The sequence below is a fragment of the Martes martes genome (genome assembly GCF_963455335.1).
Source record: "Martes martes genome assembly, chromosome: 2".
Lineage (NCBI taxonomy): Eukaryota > Metazoa > Chordata > Mammalia > Carnivora > Mustelidae > Martes > Martes martes.
In genome coordinates this window covers 88,614,849-88,634,127 of record NC_137889.1, presented here as the reverse complement: position 1 = coordinate 88,634,127, position 19,279 = coordinate 88,614,849, and the positions used below count along the sequence as shown (strand labels likewise).

Below are 19,279 nucleotides of genomic sequence, written 5' to 3'. Positions count from 1 at the left end.
GCGCCTGGATGGGTCAGTTGGTTAAGGGTCCAATTCTTGGTTTTCGGCTCAGGTCAGGATATCGGGGTCATGAGATCGAGCCCCCACGTCCCACACTGTGTTGGGGGTGGAGCCTGCTTAAGATTCTCTCACACCCTCTCTCTCTGCCCAACCCCCACACTGCCATGTGTGCTCTTGCGCACATACTCTTTCTTCAAAAAAAAAAAAGAAATAAAATTTACAAAGATTAAGGATATAAGAGAGCAGCCCAAACATACTCAAGAAACATTTTCTAAATTATTAGTGAATTGCTGTTTCAAAGAATATAAGCAACACTATCAAACAAAAACAGCTGTCTTTTCTAACATTTAAAAATATTTTTAATATTAGAGATGAGAATGAATACAGGACATTTGTACAGTAATGCTGCTAACAATAATTTTACATTATTCTTTTATTTCTTTGAACAACAGTCCTTCCTTTTTACACTACAGAAACATGTATGCCCAATAGCTAATATTTCTTTATTACCTGAATTATTAAGGCATTTAGAGTAACTGGATGATTGATGTGGAAAGCTACCTTTGGAAAGAACCAAGTTTGTGGATCCCTTCATTTGATAAGTAGAGCATTTTCCTTCAGGGTACAAAACTTCAGTTATTTCTTCCCCATTAACCTAAGGTATGAAACCAGAGCAAATCATTAGTTTATATTTTACTGATTTCCAGGATTAAGGAGGGACTGTAGATTAACCCCACCATGTCCTTCTCTCCCTCTTTCTTAGTATAAAATCCATTTTATATCTACCCATAATAGATCAGTGTTTCTAGGAAACATTGGTACAATGGAATGTACAAAGAGGATGGGACTATCCATCACCGAAAATCTCTGGAAACAGATTATACTAAATGAAATCATTATTTTTATGCCAAGAATTCTCACAATGTTTACTATTACAAATTTTGAGTTGCCAAAGAAAACTTTATTACATAGTATTTCCTAAATCTGTTTGACTGCAGAAATCTTTTTTTTGAGGCATATTTTATGGGATTTATCTTTCATATAACTTTTTAGGAAAGTTTTATAGGATCAGTAAACTTAGAAGTTTAGGGAAAGGGAAAAAAATTGTCTTTTAGGGGCACCTGGGTGGCTCAGTGGGTTGAGCCTCTGCCTTTGGCTTGGGTCATGATCTCAGGGTCCTGGGATCAAGCCCCGCATCGGGCTCTCTGCTTGGTGGGGAGCCTGCTCCCCCCCACTCTCTGCCTCCCTCTCTGCCTACTTGTGATCTCTCTCTCTGTCAAATAAATAAATAAAATCTTAAAAAAAATTGTCTTTTAAGTATTAGTGAAGCTGTGACTTGGACAGACTCTAGGTTAGCATTCTGGTCAACTGCTGGGTATAAAGATTTTCAAATCTAGTCTAAATCTCACCTCAATTTGAGAAAAGTAAAAATGGGTGCATAACTATAATTATTGAATAGAATGTAACTTTCTAATTCCATGGTAAATTGCGAACACTTCATGGTACATGGCCTATTGAAAGAAAACTGATTTGAGCAAAAATGCATCATTAAATGACTAGAATAAATTAAAATAAATATATATAAATAAAAGATGGTTTGCTCTGAAGATTTTACTCTTTTCATCAAGACAAAAGTAGAAATGGTAGATGCAACAGAATTGTTTCTTTATAACTACTGTTTATATAATGTCAATTTTACTGGGTTGTGAAACTTTAATCTTTATGAGAAATTCATAGTACAGACATTAGCATCAAGGACAGAACATTGTTTGAACAACTTCCTGGAATATTTGAACTCCAACAAAAAATGTTTGCAACCATGAATAATAAAGGTCCTAGTTTTTAAGGGTTTTATATAATTTAAACAGAAATTCTCCCCATCTCCCTTTCAACAACATGCTGATATTTAAAAAGAAAATGAACATCATACAGCATGACTAACACTAGAAATGCACGAAAATTCAGGTGGTCCAGCTGTGTGTAATTGCAGACCTTTCAAACAAACAGAGAATAGTGGGTGTTGCTCTATCTCAATTATTTTTGTGTCCCAATCATTTCGGCCTAATAATTCTTCTACTACAATATCTTTTCAGAATTTGCTAGACCAGTGAGCTGAAAGACATAGAATTTTGACCTTCTGGTCACCAAATTTTCCTACTATACTATATCCAGCTCTTACCCAGAAATCTTGTTGAGATGATAGGATTTTCAGATTCCTAGGGGACCAATGCCTCAGCTCTGGATCTTACATGGAAAGACTTTCAGATAGTGGGGTTCAGAACAGACTGTATGGGATGTGTGTGGGATTAAACAATTCCACAAAATGAAGACCCAGCTGGGATCATTTTAGAATGTACATTACATGCCAGAAGAAAATCTTAAAAAGAAATGCTAACCAAACAAATGGGCATATGTAAGGCCTTAAAGAAAAAGCTCGAAGTGGAATTTAGTTACATATTAAAGCAGTTTTGTTAAACCACCTTCAGATTTATCTGTGCTAATCTTAAATAATTAAGTTCTTACATTTGATTATGCGGTAAAGCATTTCCCATGTCTTTTAAAAAGCAAATAAGCCTATATCTTCTGTCAGTGCATCTGTACTAGCAGTACAGAACTGTCATTTGAGAGTCACTGCTGGTCAACATTAACCCAAAGGACCAATTCTGCTCTTAATTATGTATGTTCTTCTCTCCTGGGGAGTAAGATACAACCAAAAGAATTGTGCACATTAATAAAAAAAATCCCAGCGCTAAAGCTATCTGTACAAGTAATTAGCTTATACAAGACCTAAATATGTGCCAAATATCGGAGGGTTGGTTGTGTGGGGGCTTTTCACTGTGTGCTTTCCTTAGCAAGGCCATGAGTTCACTAAAATAGATTCCAACTTTCACAACATGTATCTAAAAAAAGCAAATATTCAAATGTGAAATCAGTTTGGTTGGAGACAAACAAGTTGGTCACATAGCTAAGGAAGTATGACACAAAGAAGGCGGCCTTTTCCTTACCTTGGAGAATGAATTACTAGGAGTGAGGACAGGTTTGCAGCAAGACTCCACAGGGTGATGACCTGGAAGGGACAAAACAGAAAGTCAGGGAAGAGCCAGCTGGAACCCCAACAGGGACATCAAAGGAGTGAAAGAAAGCCCACATTTCTGTGCATATTCTTATTTTTTTAAAAAAGATTTTATTTATTTATTTGACAGAGAGAGAGGTCACAGTAGGCAGAGAGGCAGGCAGAGAGAGAGGAGGAAGCAGGCTCCCTGCTGAGCAGAGAGCCCAACATAGGGCTCGATCCCAGGACCCTGAGATCATGACCTGAGCCGAAGGCAGAGGCTTAACCCGCTGAGCCGCCCAAGTGCCCTTCTGTGTATATTCTTATTTTTATTAGTGTATCAGAAGAGGTCATAGTACAAAGTGATTTAAAACCAACTAGAAGGAACCAAATATTACAAAATGGTTTATCCCAAGGAAAAAGCTAATTTCTTGAAAGAAAATACTATAATTTGCACGAGAGCTCAGTTTGGGCTGAATGGTTTTACTTTGAGATACTGAATATAAATTATCCCGACTGAATGGGAGAGAGAACACATTATTATGTGACATATGCTCACTTTACTACTTAAGGGAAGGTAGCAAGCCATGTATATCATTTCATAAAGGGTATCAGTTTAACACAGTAAAATAAGTTATGGATACAACTAAATAGAACTTTTAACATATGTCTAAGCCAAATGTTAATTTTAACTCTTAGCCATCAGCACGAAGATTTAATACATATACTAAAATGAAATGATCTTTCTTACAGTTAAAAAGTCATATTTAAAAATCATTTGCTTTATTAAATTATATTTTTAAGAGATTTTCTGAAAGATATAGTAGAGTTTGGAAAAGTTAAAAAGGAAAAAAAAAATAGAAAAGAAAAAAATACAAATAAGTGTATTCAAGGGCGTCTATTTGAGAATGACCTGAAAGTAATTCTACCTAGAGGGGCGTGTGGGTGGCTCAGTGGGTTAAGTGGCAGACTGGTGATTTTGGCTCAGCTCATGATCTCATGGGTGGTGAGGTCAAGCTCAGTGTGGGGCTCTGTGCTCAGTGGGGACTCAGCTTGAGAATCTCTTCCTCTGTCCCTGCCCTGACTTGTGTGTGCGCTCAGTCAAATGAATAAATGAATCTTTAAAAAAAAAAAAAATCACCTAGAAAGATGAAGGATGACATGAAATTTGTAGGGATAAATTTCTATGATCATGTGGATGATGTTATGAAGAGCTAAGAATGCCTTTTCATATCATTTCCAGGAGATACAATACATTATTAAACTTCCAGGAAAAATACTGAAAGAATGCACCAATAATAGACTACTGGTTCAAAAAATCATCCCGGAATAGTACAAAACACAACAGTTTATTATTTGCAATCTCTCCCTTCTGTTCCCCTAACTGCCCCTCACCTTCTTTGTCTCCAAGCAACCACTAATCTGCTTTGTCACTATAATTTGCATTTTCTATAATTTTGTATAAATGGAATAATATAGTATCAACTCTTTTCTGTCTGGCTTCTTTCATTCCAGGATCTTATTTCGAGGTTATTTTGATTATGTTGCTAAATGTCTCAACAGGCCATTTTTATTACTAAGTAGTATACTTAGTATACTGTTGTTTGGATATATTGGTTCATTCATTCAATAGTTTTTGGACATTTGAGTGGTTTGTGATTTTGATTTTTACAAAGGAAGCTGCTAAAACATTCATGTACAGGTTTCTGTGTCTGGATATATGCTTTCTTTTCTCTTGAGTAAACAAACAGAGGAGTGGAAAGGCTGGATCATATGGGAGGCACTTGTTTAAATTTTTAAGAAATTGTCTGTTTTATAAAATGGCTATACCATTTTATATTCTCATCACTATAAGAGGGTTCCTATTATTGATAACTATATGATTTTCAGAACTCATAAAGAAATCAGTTCTGTGGAAGTCAAATCAGAGAATCCCATAAAGACAGATCGCTGGGCAATTTCTACAAGGGGGGGTGGCAGGGCACAGCTCTCTTTAGTTACAGATGACCCAGAGGTTATTAGAAAATGCTCTTCTGACATTTCTATGAGATAGTCCGACTCTAATGTGAACTGGAACTATTAGAGAGTAGTAAGGATCCCTAAGGCCTTCAAGACAACAGAGCAGGAGGTGAAGAGATGTGCTTTAGTATTTAGCAGATCAATCAGAACTGCAGTAGTGAGATTCTTTTGGTATTTAGATACTACTGCCTGATAACCTAAAAGTTTACTTGTGTATGAAGTACTGAATTCACATTTCAAATACATTAATTTCACATTCCCCTGTGTCTATCATTCTTATTATTACAATAACACTAGCATTTAAAAGCTACACTTACTGAGCCCAACTATGTAAACGAGAGCATGGAATCAGACACCCCAGGTTTAAATTCTGGCTTTACATTTACTAACTCTGTGGGCTTGGGCGAGTTGTCAGACTTCTCTGTCTCGATTTCCCCTCTTATTAATGGAGGATTATAATAACACTATTCTCACAGAGTTGTTGTGAGGACTAAAGCAATTAAAAGAATGCTTAGTCCAGGGTAAGCATTAAATTTATGTTAGCGACTGCCACAATTACTAACACTACAATTTCTATTATTACGCTAAAATGTAAGGCAGATACTTTGTATATTTGTTGCCTTATTCACAGTGTCCACACCAACACCTGGCACAATGAAGAGATTCAATAATTGTCTGAATAAATTATTACGTGACAGTTATTATGATAAGCATTTCACATATTATCATCCTATTTATCCTTCATTATAAACTTATAAGATAGCTACTATTAATATTCTTATTTTACTGATAGGAAATAGAGGCTTAGATAGGGACCAAGTAACTTGCTAAGGTCACATAGAACTTATAAAGTCAGGTCTATTTTGGCCATAAATCCCATGGTCCATGCTGCTCTACTATTTCAATGTTTTTATTTAAATGTAATTTTTTGCACTTAGAGAGATCCTGAAAAACACCCTACTCTGGAAGGGGAATAAAAACATTGTAGTGATAGTCTTCAAACTTGCTTTTGGGAAAAAAAAATATTTCTCTCTGCATAACTACTTGTGTCATAAAACAAATGTATCCTTACCATTGGCTTTGGTTGACTGAGTTGAAAAGGTAGACCTCTTAGAACTTGGGACTACTGGATGACCATCTCTGTGTTATTAAAAAAAAAGAAAGAAAGAAAAGGCAATTCCAAATTAATATGTTTATTTAAATACCCTTTGAACCATCTGCTAACTATTGAGCTTCAGGAATTTTATTTTAGTTGGGCTCCAGAGGGAGGACTGGGCACCCTTGAGACTGTAGACAAAATTTGTATCAATTTACATCTACGTATTCTCTGGAGAGAGATATTCTTAACTGAAAAAAGATTAAGACTCACTTCTTTACATGATATTTCTCTAGGTCTCAGTTTAACACATTACCACATTTCCCCTCTCGTTAAAACACTTGTAATATTCTGATCTAATTAATTAGTTCACTATACTCAGGCGATAAGTTCAAAGATAACTTAGGAATTATAGTATTGATCACTACGTTTCACATATCCGAGGCCCTTGATACGTGTTTTTTAAAAATTATTTAAAATGAAACCTAGACAAAATATATATGTTCAAAGGATCATAAGAAGGATAGTACCACCCAATGTGAAAATCTGTCAAAAAGACAGCACCTTGGACTAGTATGCAATCTTCTCATTGCTAGTACTTGAGAGAAAAGAGAGTCTGCCTAAAGTATACAGTGCTGGGAGAAGCAATTTGGGTTCTGTATGTTCTTCCTGGGTACTCCAGGAGTGCAAGTCCCTGACTGCTTTTTATCTGGGCCAATTCTCAAGGCTATGTTTGTGGTGAGAAAGCTTGAGGGATGAGGCAGCCTCTCTCTCCAAATAAAAAGCAGGTTTTCTTACAGGGTGACATAAAGGGGCAGGTTCTCTCTTCTCCTCATGGTATTCAATGATATGACCCACTACATGTTCTGGAATCCACTGGGCCCACATGTGCCATCTTCGGGAGACTTAGAAGATGTGTGGAATTGACACTGATACCACACCCATGCTGCTCGTGGTGGTTACTCAAAAAATATTTTGTCTCTGATCCAGGAGTTTCATACCTTCTACCAGCACCCAAGAAACAGTAACTGAGTGGTTTATTAGCTTGCAAGTCAGGTAAGATGACAGACCCTGTACAGTTCTTGACACACAGACAAATCTCTATCCCTCCGTTATAGCTACCCCTTGGACTCTGAAGAGGACAGATATGTATACAGTAGTGGAGAAAGCTGGAGGAAGAAAGAAGGGGAAAGTAGTTGTGGCTAGCACCACTATAACTGTAGTGACTATGTAAAGATATAAGCAGAAAGGCAAAAGAAAGTGATTTTAGGGCTGGGGTAAAGGGTACTCTATGGATTTTGAGGCCAAAAAATTCGGCTAGATCTATGATTAGAGGAGATGTTAATTTTCACAAAAATATTTTCCAGGTTGTTTGAACACTTTCCTCCTCCACTAACTTACATTCAGCTACATCTATGAAAATAAATGCAAGCCAATCAAATTTTTAGAAATATAGGAGGGAACGAGATCAGGGATTACATTTAAAGAATTAAAGTTTGAGAAGGAACAAATGTTTATGATCAAATGATTTAATTATAGTTCCTGTACTTTGAAAGACATACTATGTAAAACTCACCATGTATCACAGATACAAATGTAACATAAATCTGTAATCCAGAAAGCCTGGTTGTATGTACATTGTAGTAGGCAGAATAATAGTCCCACAAAGATGTCTACATTCTAATCCTCCAAACCTGTGAATATGTTACCTTACATGGTAGAAGGGATTTTGCAGATGTACGTTAAGGATCTAAAGATGGGGCGATTATCTTGTACGATCTGGGTGGGCCCAGTGTGATCACAGGGGCCCTTATAAGTGAAATAAGAAGGCAGGAAAGGCAGAGTCAGGGAAAGAGATGTGACAGCAGAGGTAGAGTGCTGCGGCTGTTCGCTTTAAAGACGGAAGAGGGCCATGATCCAAGGGATACAGGGAATCTCTAGAAGGTAGAAAAGGCAAGAAAATGGATTTTCTTCTAGAGCGTACAGGAATGCGGCCCTGATAGCAACTTGATTTTCGCCCAGTGAAACCCACTTTGTATTTCTGCTTCCAGAACTATTAAGATAATAAACTTCCATCATTTAAGCCACTATATTTGTAGGAGTTTGAAATGAATACATCCATTTTTTTTCTAATTTATTTCTATTATTAAGTGAGAGAAAAGTGCCTATTAGCACTTCTTATAATGTGAAATTGTTATAAGGTGTAGTGAAAGTGATAATTCTATGCCCCAATGGTTGTAGACATGAGGTTTGGGTAGGACTGACTTTGCCCCAGCTCCAGGAATGGGCCAGGACTGGTCTAGGCCAATCAGTCAGTTCAGGGACCGGCCTTAATTTAGGTCTACGGCAATCAGCAGACAGTCCTTGCTTTATCATGGTTACTGGGGAGACTTGTCAGAAGATTGTTCTGGGTAGTGCAGTATGTAGGTGTGAGACATGAAACTGACAGAGACATTTAACAATCATGAAGGAAACACAGAAAAGGAATAACTGAAAACAGCCAAAAATGGAACCAGAGCCCAGATCAAATTTTACCTAATGACCAGCTCATCTTTGGACTTTTAAAATCATATAAACCCTTTACTGTTTAAACCAAGTTGAGTTGTATTTTTCCTGTTTACTTACAACTGAAAACATCCTGACGACAATGGTAACCACCCTCTTAGCAACTGCAAACACATAACCAAACACTAATCCACTTAAGGTGCTCTTGGAATCTCCTATCACTTAGTCTATTCTGGGGGTGCCTGGCTGGTTCAGTTGGAAGGGCATGCGACTCTTGATCTTGGGGTTGTGAGTTTGAGCCCCATGTCAGGTGTAGAGATTACTTAAATAAATAAAAAATGTCAAAAAAGAAGTCTGTTCTAACTTTATTAACTCTTACCAGTTTAGCTGTGAGTTACTAATTTAGAAGTAGTTTTTTAAATTAGCCTAAGTGTAATCGACAGCCTGGTACTTGTGTAAACACACAAAACCCACAAGTAATTGCAGAGTACCTTGTTGCTTTTAGCACCACTGAAGGAAGTGACATGTCTAATGCTCGCTTAGCTTCTTCCAAGGTCATTCCTTGTGTGCTGACTCCATTCACATAGTGGATGATGTCCAACAGCTGGAGGTTACCCTCAATGGCTGCCACTGACCTTGGGTTAATATCACTAATATATACCACTTGATGAAGGCTGTCATGACCTCCAGATAAGGAAAAACCTTCAGGGAATAGAAAATATTGGTTTCCTTAGTCTTAAGAGTACTTATTTTAACCTAGCCAAGAAAATCACAGCACACAAAGCTTGATTGTGCATTACCCAACTCCTCCTTGTTGCATGTTAATGTAATGTCAGGTAGCAAATGAGGCAGCATTGGCATCCTGGGTAATTCTAGAACTCGTCCTAGAACTAATCTGACTGTCTTGGGTGCAGCGCGGAGCAGATTCACTGCATCTGTGTGAGTCATGTTTGTAACATCCGTATCATTAACCTATAAAAATGAGAAATAGGCAAAACAGGATTGGAAGTTGCTATGGAAATACAGTAATCTCCCTACCTGGATATTAGCCAGTAAAAGAGTGGTCTCCAATTTATTGCTAATTTCCTTTATTGTGGAAATCATAAATACAACGATCAAATAATTACATGCAAAGTAATAATGTAAAATACAAATGCATCATTATTTTGCAAATATAGGAAATTTATCCTCATAGTAGTTTAAGAAACTTTCTGTCCCTGATACCCAAGATAGCTTATTTAATGCTTTAACTGAGATTAGAGGGACTTCCTAATTAAAAAGGAACTGTAAACATTCCTTGCTAATTAAAAAGGAACTGTAAGTATTCTTACATTCAACTGTAAGAAACTGTTAACTGTATAAGGCCTTTATCATCAAGAAGTGGAGATGGGAAGTATAAACCAAACAATAAATGTATTGTTATATTAACTCAACCTTCTTGTTCTTCCTTCTCCAGCCTTGGCTTAGTTTTTGGCTACATCTGTACGAATCCATTCTGGTAATGTCTCACCTTTATAAGCCGGTCCCCAGGTCTTAGCCTTCCATCACTTTTGGCTGGATCTTGAATGACATCATGAACATAACAACCAATACTCTGATTGCCTTTGGTTACTGTAAAACCCAGGCTTCCTTTTTCTGATTTAATTAGGGTAATGAGGAGTTCTACTTCCTAAGGAAAGAAAACAGTGACTCTTTAGGTTGTCTATTTTTGCCCATCAACACACAGAGAGGACTATAAACTTTAAAAGGTTACTGAGCTTAACCAAGTGAAGAAGCTTAGGTCTACCTGATTCTAGATAGAATGTATCCCCATTTAAAAGTTGGGTTTAGATATAGTACTATGTGTTTGTCTAAAGACAGCTGAGACAAAACCTCCTCATGCTTCAATTTTTGTATTTTCAGGATAACAAGGACTCATACTCATTAGTGGTTATACTTTGATGATCAAAGAACACATTTTCCGTGGAAGGTTCAGAAAAATTCTTCATATATTTCTAAACAGTCAAGATAGATGCCAAGCGTCATAAAAGAAAAGGTTTTCTTGTAAAAACATGAAGCCTTTGGGCGACTAAATATTATAGCTTCATTTAATTGCATAAATAATTTTTTAAAAAAAGATTTTGAATAAGATATGAAGGTTGCTTATAGCTTTTCTAAAGGAAATCATTCAAAGATTTTCTTCTCTCTGAGAAAAGATTATTTTCTACTGCTGAAAATGAAACTGAAGATATAGATGTCACACACACACACACACACACACGCAAACCAAGTATCTGGAGAGATTAATTCCAAAATATTTATGATTTTTAGGTGGTGAGATTATCAGTGATTTTAATCATTTTTTCTTTGTTTTTTAATTTTCCTATAACAAATATTTATTACTTGGATAATAAAAACAATATTGAAGAAGGCTGATTTCAATCAATGTAAAGGATATTATTCTTGGAAATTTGGCTTCCAAACTGAATGTAAGGGTTAGAAGTCCTAGGGCTATTAGTGCAATGTAAAGGATTCCATTTGGGCACACACAAAAGTGTAGAGAAGAAAAAAATTACATTCAAAGTTGATTAAAAATTAAATAGTCAACTCATCAGAATTTGGGAAATAGACACTATTTTAGGTACTCTACATATATTTCATTTAATCCTTACTTACTTGAGAAAATATGGAGTTTTCTTAATACAGAGGAAACAACTCACCAGCTCAAAGTCTTCAAAGTGGTTTTCCAAGTCATTTTTCAAAGATGTCAAGTTTTCTTGTCTAGCTGGTTCAGAAATGTGATATATATGATATTTATCCATTGAATTAGTGCAAGCAGATTCTGCTTGGGGTTGATAGCTCTGTCCAAGAGTCATGTCCGATGGTAGAGGGGAAGGAGGATTGCTACAGAAAGAAGCAAAACTATTTTCAAATACATTTCAATCTAATATAGTAAGATGTGCCACAAACAGAAAATGCTTAACAAATATTCATGGCTGCATTTGGTTGTGATCCTGACTCTGGATTTTTGCCTGCCTCTGGACTATGAATTTATTCATATTTGTTATATGCAAACATTACCAATTTTTTATTCTCTGTCTGGGTGTTATTATGAAGCTCTTTAAGCTGCATAAATTACTAAGACAGGTCAAGTAAATATACTTTTGATTCCTAGTTGTTAATTCAAGGCTGAAGCTAATGTTATCAGAAGCCTAATGTGTGTTTCAGCAGAATAAGGAAAAAAAAGAAATAAGAAAATAATGCAAGGCTCATTTCGGTAGTTATTTTTGATGATACAATGGGGGAAAAAAACCCCAAACACCCAAGAACTTGAACAAATATGGTTGCAATGGGATATACACAAAGATGTAGCCAAACAATAAAATGGGTGAATAATTGTTAGAGGTATAAATGTAGTCTTTCTTCTTGCTTTTGTTCTTTCAGTCATCTTTCCCCACCTTCTGCAGTTTCATATCTGACCTTTTTAAACTCTATGTCTCTTCCCTCCCAATCACTTCTGTTTATATTTGTATTCCCTACTCTCCTGCCCATCACTATCTAAACAGGTCTCTTCTCTTTAAGTAATATGAATGATGATGAAATGCAAACAACTTTCCCGATTTTTGAGATACATGCTCAAGAGATCAGCAAGTCTCAGTTTAAAAGGCTAAAAAGCTTACTGGTTTGCTAACTAACGCCGTCAGGCACAGTAACTAGATACCTAATACAGTCATCATCTGCCTGATCACTGTGGAGCTCATTCACACACAGACGCATTTCATCCTTAGAGAAATGCAGGTTGCTGCTCCCATTACTCACAATAACCAGTTGCTCTGAGTGTGACCCATAATATTGACAATACCTGTCCTCGAGTTCTGGTTTACTGGGTGTTTTCTGAGGGTAGTAAAACATGGTACAAATGGTATCTTCTTGACTTTTAGATGCTTCATGTTGACTTTGTGCCTGGGATACCATGTTGTTAAGAGTCTGATGCAAAGATGAACTCCAGCTCATATTCGGTATTTTTGCTGGAGCTTTCACCAAGTCCTCTTCTCCACTCCCACTACTGTCACTATAACTGTCTCTCCTGGATGGGGATGTGCATGACTTCTTGCTTGTGTCGTACATCTCATTTTCATCTGAGCTGGTGCCCTGCTCCACACATGCTGGTTGAGAAGAGTCTTTCGTGTTGTTTGGGAGCACTTGTGCTGGAGAGTGCAGTGGGGTCTGTAATGCACACAGTGAAAAAGAAAGAGTCTGATGACTTATATTAACTTCAGAACACTTAATTGAGGGGCGCCTTGGTGGCTCAGTCAGTTAAGCATCTGACTTCGGCTCAGGTTGTGACCTGGGGATGCAGGGATGGAGATCTGAGTTGGGCTCTGGACTCAGAGGGGAGTCTGCTTTTGCCCCTCCCTCTGCCTGTGCACGCTCTCTCTCACCCAAATAAATAAAATCTTAAAAAGGAGATGCCTGGGTGGCTCAGTCAGTTTAGTGGCTGCCTTCAGCTCAGGTCATGATCCCAGGGTTCTGGGATCGGGTCCTGCATTGGGTGGGTGGGTGGGTGGGTGGGGGGTCCTTGCTCAGCGGGGAGCCTGCTTCTGTCTCTGCCTACTGTTCTCTCTGCTTGTGCCTGCTCTCTTGCGCTCTCTCTGACAAATAAATAAAATCTTTAAAAAAACAAAATCTTAAAAAAAAATGAACACTTAAATGAAAAGGAACATGTTGAACAACAGCACTTTCCATTAAAATATTCACTTATATTTTGATAATAAAGGTAATTTATGCTCATTGGAGAGCAAAATCATACATAAATATCATATATAAAAATAACTCTTGGGCACCTGGGTGGCTCAGTGGGTTAAGCCTCTGCTTTCGGCTCAGGTCATGATCTCAGAGTCCTGGGATCGAAGCCGGCATTGGCTCTCTGCTCGGCGGGGAGCCTGCTTCCCCTTCTCTCTCTCTGCCTGCCTCTCTGCCTACTTGTGACCTCTCTCTCTCTGTCAAATAAATAAATAAAATCTTTAAAAAAAAAGACTGTTAATATTACATGACTTATACTATATATTATAATTTGTATCCTTTGTTTTAGGATTTTATTTTTAAGTACTCTCTCTATCTAATGTGGGGCTCAAACTCAGGACCCTGAGGTCAAGGGTTGCATGCTTCACTGACTGAAATAGCCAGGCACCCCTGTAAATTACTTTCAAATTTAGGTTTCTATCATGAGTACTTTCTGAAGTCCTTACATATGCTTTGAAAAAAACTGCATAAAACTGCGTAATGATCCCACAATGGCTATGCCATTTATCGGAATTGTTGCTAACTTTTTACTATTAACAGAAATCCAGAGATTCTTTGTATGTACATTTCCACCCCAGTTTCTCATTATTTCCTTATAATTTTCTATTTTTTTAAAAAAAGATTTTATTTATTTATTTGAGAGAGAGAGAGAGAGAGACAGAGATAGCAACAGAGAGCACAAACAGGAAAGAGACGAAGAATCAGGCTTCCTGCTGGACAGGAAGCCTGACATGGGGCGGATCCCAGGACCCTGGGATCATGACTTGAGCCCAAGGTAGCTGCTCAACTGAGCCACCCAGGTGTCCCTCCCTGCAATTGTCCATTTAATAATCAGCACATAGGATGTTCTTAAAGGCCTCATTAATATTTCCAGATTGCTTTCTGGAAGGATTGTATCAATTTATACACTCATTAAGAGAGTTCCACTCAGTTCTTCTTATCTGGTGCTCAAAATCAATGAAATGCTCATAAAATGCTGTTTAAAATACACCTTCAGAAAGGATGCTTTCCTAGTAATGTCCTAACACTACCCCACTCCCTGATAATAAAAGCCAAGGTTTCTGGGGCTAGACATTCCTGCCTTTCATACCCAGGAGTCATGTTTATTTTTAATGGAATACCCTTTTAAGTAGACAGGACAAAATCTGTCTTTCTTCGGTTATATTATTATTCATCTAAGTATGGATTCCTACCTTTCAGAATAATAACCATCAGAATAGATTTTGGATCCTTTAACTGTTTCCTTGACATAAGAAAGGGAAAGGGACAAACATATTGCTTACTCTGTAATTTCTGAAATTAAAAATAAAGGCATAAATTCTTTTTTTTATTTTTTAATTTTATTTATTTATTTATTTATTTTATTTTATTTTTTTATTAAATTTTTTATTTTAATAAACATATAATGTATTTTTATCCCCAGGGGTACAGGTCTGTGAATCGCCAGGTTTACACATTTCACAGCACTCATCATAGCACATACCCTCCCCGATGTCCATTTCCCCACCACCCTCTCCCATCCCCCCTCCCCCCAGCAACCCTCAGTCTGTTTCTTGAGATTGAGTCTTTTATGGTTTGTCTCCCTCCCAATCCCATCTTTTCATTTTTTTTCCTACCTCCCCCCAACCCCCCCCGCCTTGCATCTCCACTTCCTCATATCAAAGAGATCATATGATAGTTGTCTTTCTCCGATTGACTTATTTCGCTAAGCATGATACCCTCTAGTTCCATCCACGTCGTTGCAAATGGCAAGATTTCATGTCTTTTGATGGCTGCATAGTATTCCATTGTGTATATATACCACAACTTCTTTATCCATTCATCTGTTGATGGACACCTAGGCTCTTTCCACAGTTTGGCTATTGTGGACATTGCTGCTATAAACATTCGGGTGCACGTGCCCCTTCGGAGCACCATCTTTTTTTTTTTTTTTAAGATTTTATTCACTTATTTGACAGAGAGAGACATAGAGAGGGAATACAAGAAGGGGGAGTGGGAGAGGGAGAAGCAGGCCTCTTGCTTAGCAGAGAGCCCGATGCGGGGCTCAGGACCCTCATGATCCCCAGGACCCTGGGATCATGACCTAAGCCGAAGGCAGATGCTGACTGAGCCACCCAGGCACCCCTAAAGGCAGAAATTCTTAAATAATTTTCATTTTTATCTAAACTAGCTCAGAAGGAGAATTATGCTTTCCAGTTTGGTTCAATGAAGAAACGGACAGAAGGGTTTTGTAACCATTATTTTGTATCTTTTCCTAATTACGCTTAGAAAACAAACTCCTACAATTCTAGAATTCCAGAAGTGGAAAGGAGAGAAAGGAAAGTGAATTGAATTACTTTATATTACAAATGCAGAATGCACTCAGAGGCTCCGACTCCTAGCTAAAGAATAAGGTAGGATGAAACCCAGGAGCCACCAATCAATGATGAAACCACTGTAGCTGAATTAACCACTCAACTGCTATTCTATAAAAATACAGACTTTTCACAGGTCTCACCAAAAGAGCAGGGTCAATTTCCGGTAGCACACCAGGTGAAGGTCTACAGAGCAGCAAGGATACTTCTGGGGATGTACCCCTGAGAGCAGATATGACTTCCTAGGGGTACCACGAATGACAAACAAAGATACAGTTCAGCCAGAATTATGAAATCATTATGAAAGGCCAATCCATCTCATTATGAAAAGTGCTACATTTAACACCTGGGGGCTCACCTGCTGAGACAGTCCTTTCAAAGAGGCTCCATTCACTTTCAAGATAACATCTCCCACATCAATTTTTCCACTTTCTGCTGCTGGCTGTCCAGGAAAGAGCTTTTTAACCCTTACTATGCTGGCATTCATTTGTTCAGGAATCAGACTGTCTTCTCGAGAAAAACTGAATCCTAGACCTGAGCTATTTTTAAACAATTTTACTTCAAACATATTCTCTGGAGAGAAAAAAAAAGATATAAAAAACTTAAATATTCTTAACATGCTATCTTGAGATGAATATATGAATATACAAACATATATACTTTAAGACACATCTTAAAAAAGCCCATTTTCTCAGAAAATTTACAGCTTTATAGGCACTTACTGTACTTTTATTCTATATTCAAATCCTACCTCACAGTCTTTTTTGTTAAGAAAACTTAATAAACTAAGCTGCATGAACTAAGCTACTTGAACAGGAGAGGGTTTTGATATTAAGGTTCTGAAAATAAAACTATGTTTTAATCCCATGTATTTTAAAAGACTGTAGAATAACATAAAAAAAAGAGAGAAAAACCTGGGAAAGGAGAGGAATGAGGAAAATTTGGGTACATAATGGGAGAGAGATGGTAAGAAGAGCAAAACAAATGTTAGAGGAGGGTAGAGGATAGTAAGTGGACATTCTAATGTTTTAGTGAGGCATACTTTACTCCAGTAAACTGCAACAGCATTTTGAAGAAATTCTCATCAACAAAACAAGCTGAAAGAATAATAACCAGGAAAGAACGAAAAAACACATTTAAAGGAGTGAAAAAAAACAAAGAATACCAGGTAATAAGATAAAATGAGTATGCTAATTTTGTTTTCATAATGAGATAAAATAATACAGGTTGGGCTAATTTTTCTCCTTACATTTGTGACTAATTCAGAGGTACTAACATTTGGCAATCGAAAAAGGATTTAAAATAAAAGACAACAATGACTATATATCACCACCATCATTTATAAAGTAAAGGACATCTATGCCCCTAAAAATGAGATAAATGGAATCTCAGAATAAAGGGTACTTTTGTATTATGAACACTTTTAGCCTTATGAAAGGCTACATCATTCTTAATTTTCTTATTTTCCTACCAAGTAGTGTTATGTCCAAGGACTTGCAAAATTTTTAAGAAAGACCACTATCTGGCAACTATGAGGTGAATTTCTGCCTAGGGTTAGCTTGACAGATTCATAAAATTAAAGCAAAATATAGAAAATGTTGAGTCAAGGTTTCATATGGATTTAAAGTCATTCTTGGCAATTATTTGTATTTATTTTTTCCTTCGAAAATTTCATTTGAATTTTACACTATTGAAAGCATTAGGTGGCCATAATTTGTCTTATGCATGACTTCATTAACCAAGGTCTTTCAAACTCTAAGAGGTTGCACATATGTGTCTTAAAAAATTGCTATAGTGCTCCATCAGATTATTTACAGTTGACAAGAGTAATTAGAGAAACTCAACCATGAATTATGATCCAATATATAAAAATTAAATTTTGAGTAAGTCAGTAAGAAGTTAAAGGTGAGATGACAGTCTCTCAAGGCCTGACCTTCAGTGACAAAGCTGTAGTCTTTGACATGAGTCATTTTCTTCGTTTTTTCTGGGGCTTGACCTTGGACATCTGGATCTGGAAGGGTACACTGTGGGGACAGGGGGACACGTTCTTTGGATGCTGGAGACTGCCCCTTTTCTAATAACAGGTGAACCACCTGGACAAATGGAATAGCACTTCATTTACTAAGAAGAATTATAAGAAAGTAGATAATTTTTTTGTAGAGTTGTTGGTATAAAATCATTTACAGTAACTACTTGGTCCACCAAAATATAGGTAGAGGAAGAAAAAAAATGAAGAAACAAAGCAAGGGATTGAAAATTTCAAAATCAAGGTTTTCTTTTTCTCGCCCCCTCTGCCCTTCTCTTGCTTTCTTTTTCTTAAAAAAATTTTTTTCTCTTCTAGAATGAACATAAACATGTTATAGAAAACGTGGGCACTAGAATAAAATCACCACTATAATATACAGACCATTACAAATAATTTGGTAAACTTCAGAAAAAAAATTTAGCCTTTGGCTGAAAAATGACTAGAAATGAAAATCAATAGGTATTTGTAGATGTTTACAAAAAATTTTAAAGATGCAATCCCCACCATTTCTCCTGTCATATCTGGTAACAATAGGGCTAAATATGATATAGAAAGCCAAGTTTCCTCAGTGAAAAATCTCTGTCATAATACTTGCTTCCCAATTTGAAGGGAAAGAAAATATCAGAACACTTACAGGAATCAGGCTTGGTTTTTTGACTAATAAATTTGGAGACCTAAGCGAGACAGATATTATTCACACATTATTATGTTCTTCTAACATATCTTAAAAGGTTGGTATAATGAGCTATTATTACTTGTCCAGTATTTCTCAGCGTTTCCACAGCCTGCTTGTGGGTAGCTCCTTCCAGACTAACTCCATTGACGGCAAGGACACGATCACCTATAAGTTAAGCAGTAATTTTGAAAAAGCAAAATTATAAGATAAAGATTCTATATGCTTTTTAATATCTTGTGCTATTGTTTTATATTAATTTATTTGAGAGACTCAAAAATTATGGACAAACTCAAGTCACAGAGTCTCTTTAATACATATCTACTTTCCAAATTCTATGACTAATCTTAAATACAATTTTGAACAAGATATTATTGTATGTATTACAGAATCAATTTCAATCATGGGAAAAGATAAACTGACTACAAATGTAGAGAGATTGGAAGGAACTAACCTAGTTAGTTTTTATTAAAAATGTAGACGTCAGTGTTTTTACAAGGGCACTACTCCTTTCCCATTTTCTGGCAATTTGCTTCTTCAAAAGTACAAAACACGAAATAAAATATTGTCAAGATATTTTCTGATACTAGAGAATAGGCTGAAAAGAAGAGTTTTTAGAATGACATCAGGGAGTTTTTTAACACTTAAGTCTTAAAATAATTGCACATGTTTTTATTTTATATTATGAATATTTGAAGTCTCTATCAACTTTCTAATTTCTTATTTATTTGTTGAAGTGATAATCCTATGTATAATTCTTGTACACACACAA

At 36.6% G+C, this 19,279-nt stretch overlaps 1 protein-coding gene across 1 annotated transcript in view; it reads right to left on the bottom strand.

Annotated features, from left to right (window-relative positions):
• The window catches only part of PTPN13 (protein tyrosine phosphatase non-receptor type 13), a 195,723-nt gene that overhangs the window by 22,552 nt on the left and 153,892 nt on the right, over positions 1 to 19,279 (bottom strand). The window contains exons 27-38 of the mRNA XM_080797716.1: positions 18,590 to 18,675; positions 17,742 to 17,901; positions 16,167 to 16,381; positions 15,952 to 16,050; positions 12,514 to 12,878; positions 11,372 to 11,555; positions 10,183 to 10,341; positions 9,473 to 9,644; positions 9,164 to 9,374; positions 6,144 to 6,211; positions 3,006 to 3,067; positions 511 to 655 (exon numbers count right to left, since the gene is read on the bottom strand). Of these exons, the coding sequence (XP_080653842.1) occupies positions 511 to 655; positions 3,006 to 3,067; positions 6,144 to 6,211; positions 9,164 to 9,374; positions 9,473 to 9,644; positions 10,183 to 10,341; positions 11,372 to 11,555; positions 12,514 to 12,878; positions 15,952 to 16,050; positions 16,167 to 16,381; positions 17,742 to 17,901; positions 18,590 to 18,675 (1,926 nt within the window). The remainder of the gene's footprint in view (positions 1 to 510; positions 656 to 3,005; positions 3,068 to 6,143; positions 6,212 to 9,163; positions 9,375 to 9,472; positions 9,645 to 10,182; positions 10,342 to 11,371; positions 11,556 to 12,513; positions 12,879 to 15,951; positions 16,051 to 16,166; positions 16,382 to 17,741; positions 17,902 to 18,589; positions 18,676 to 19,279) is intronic.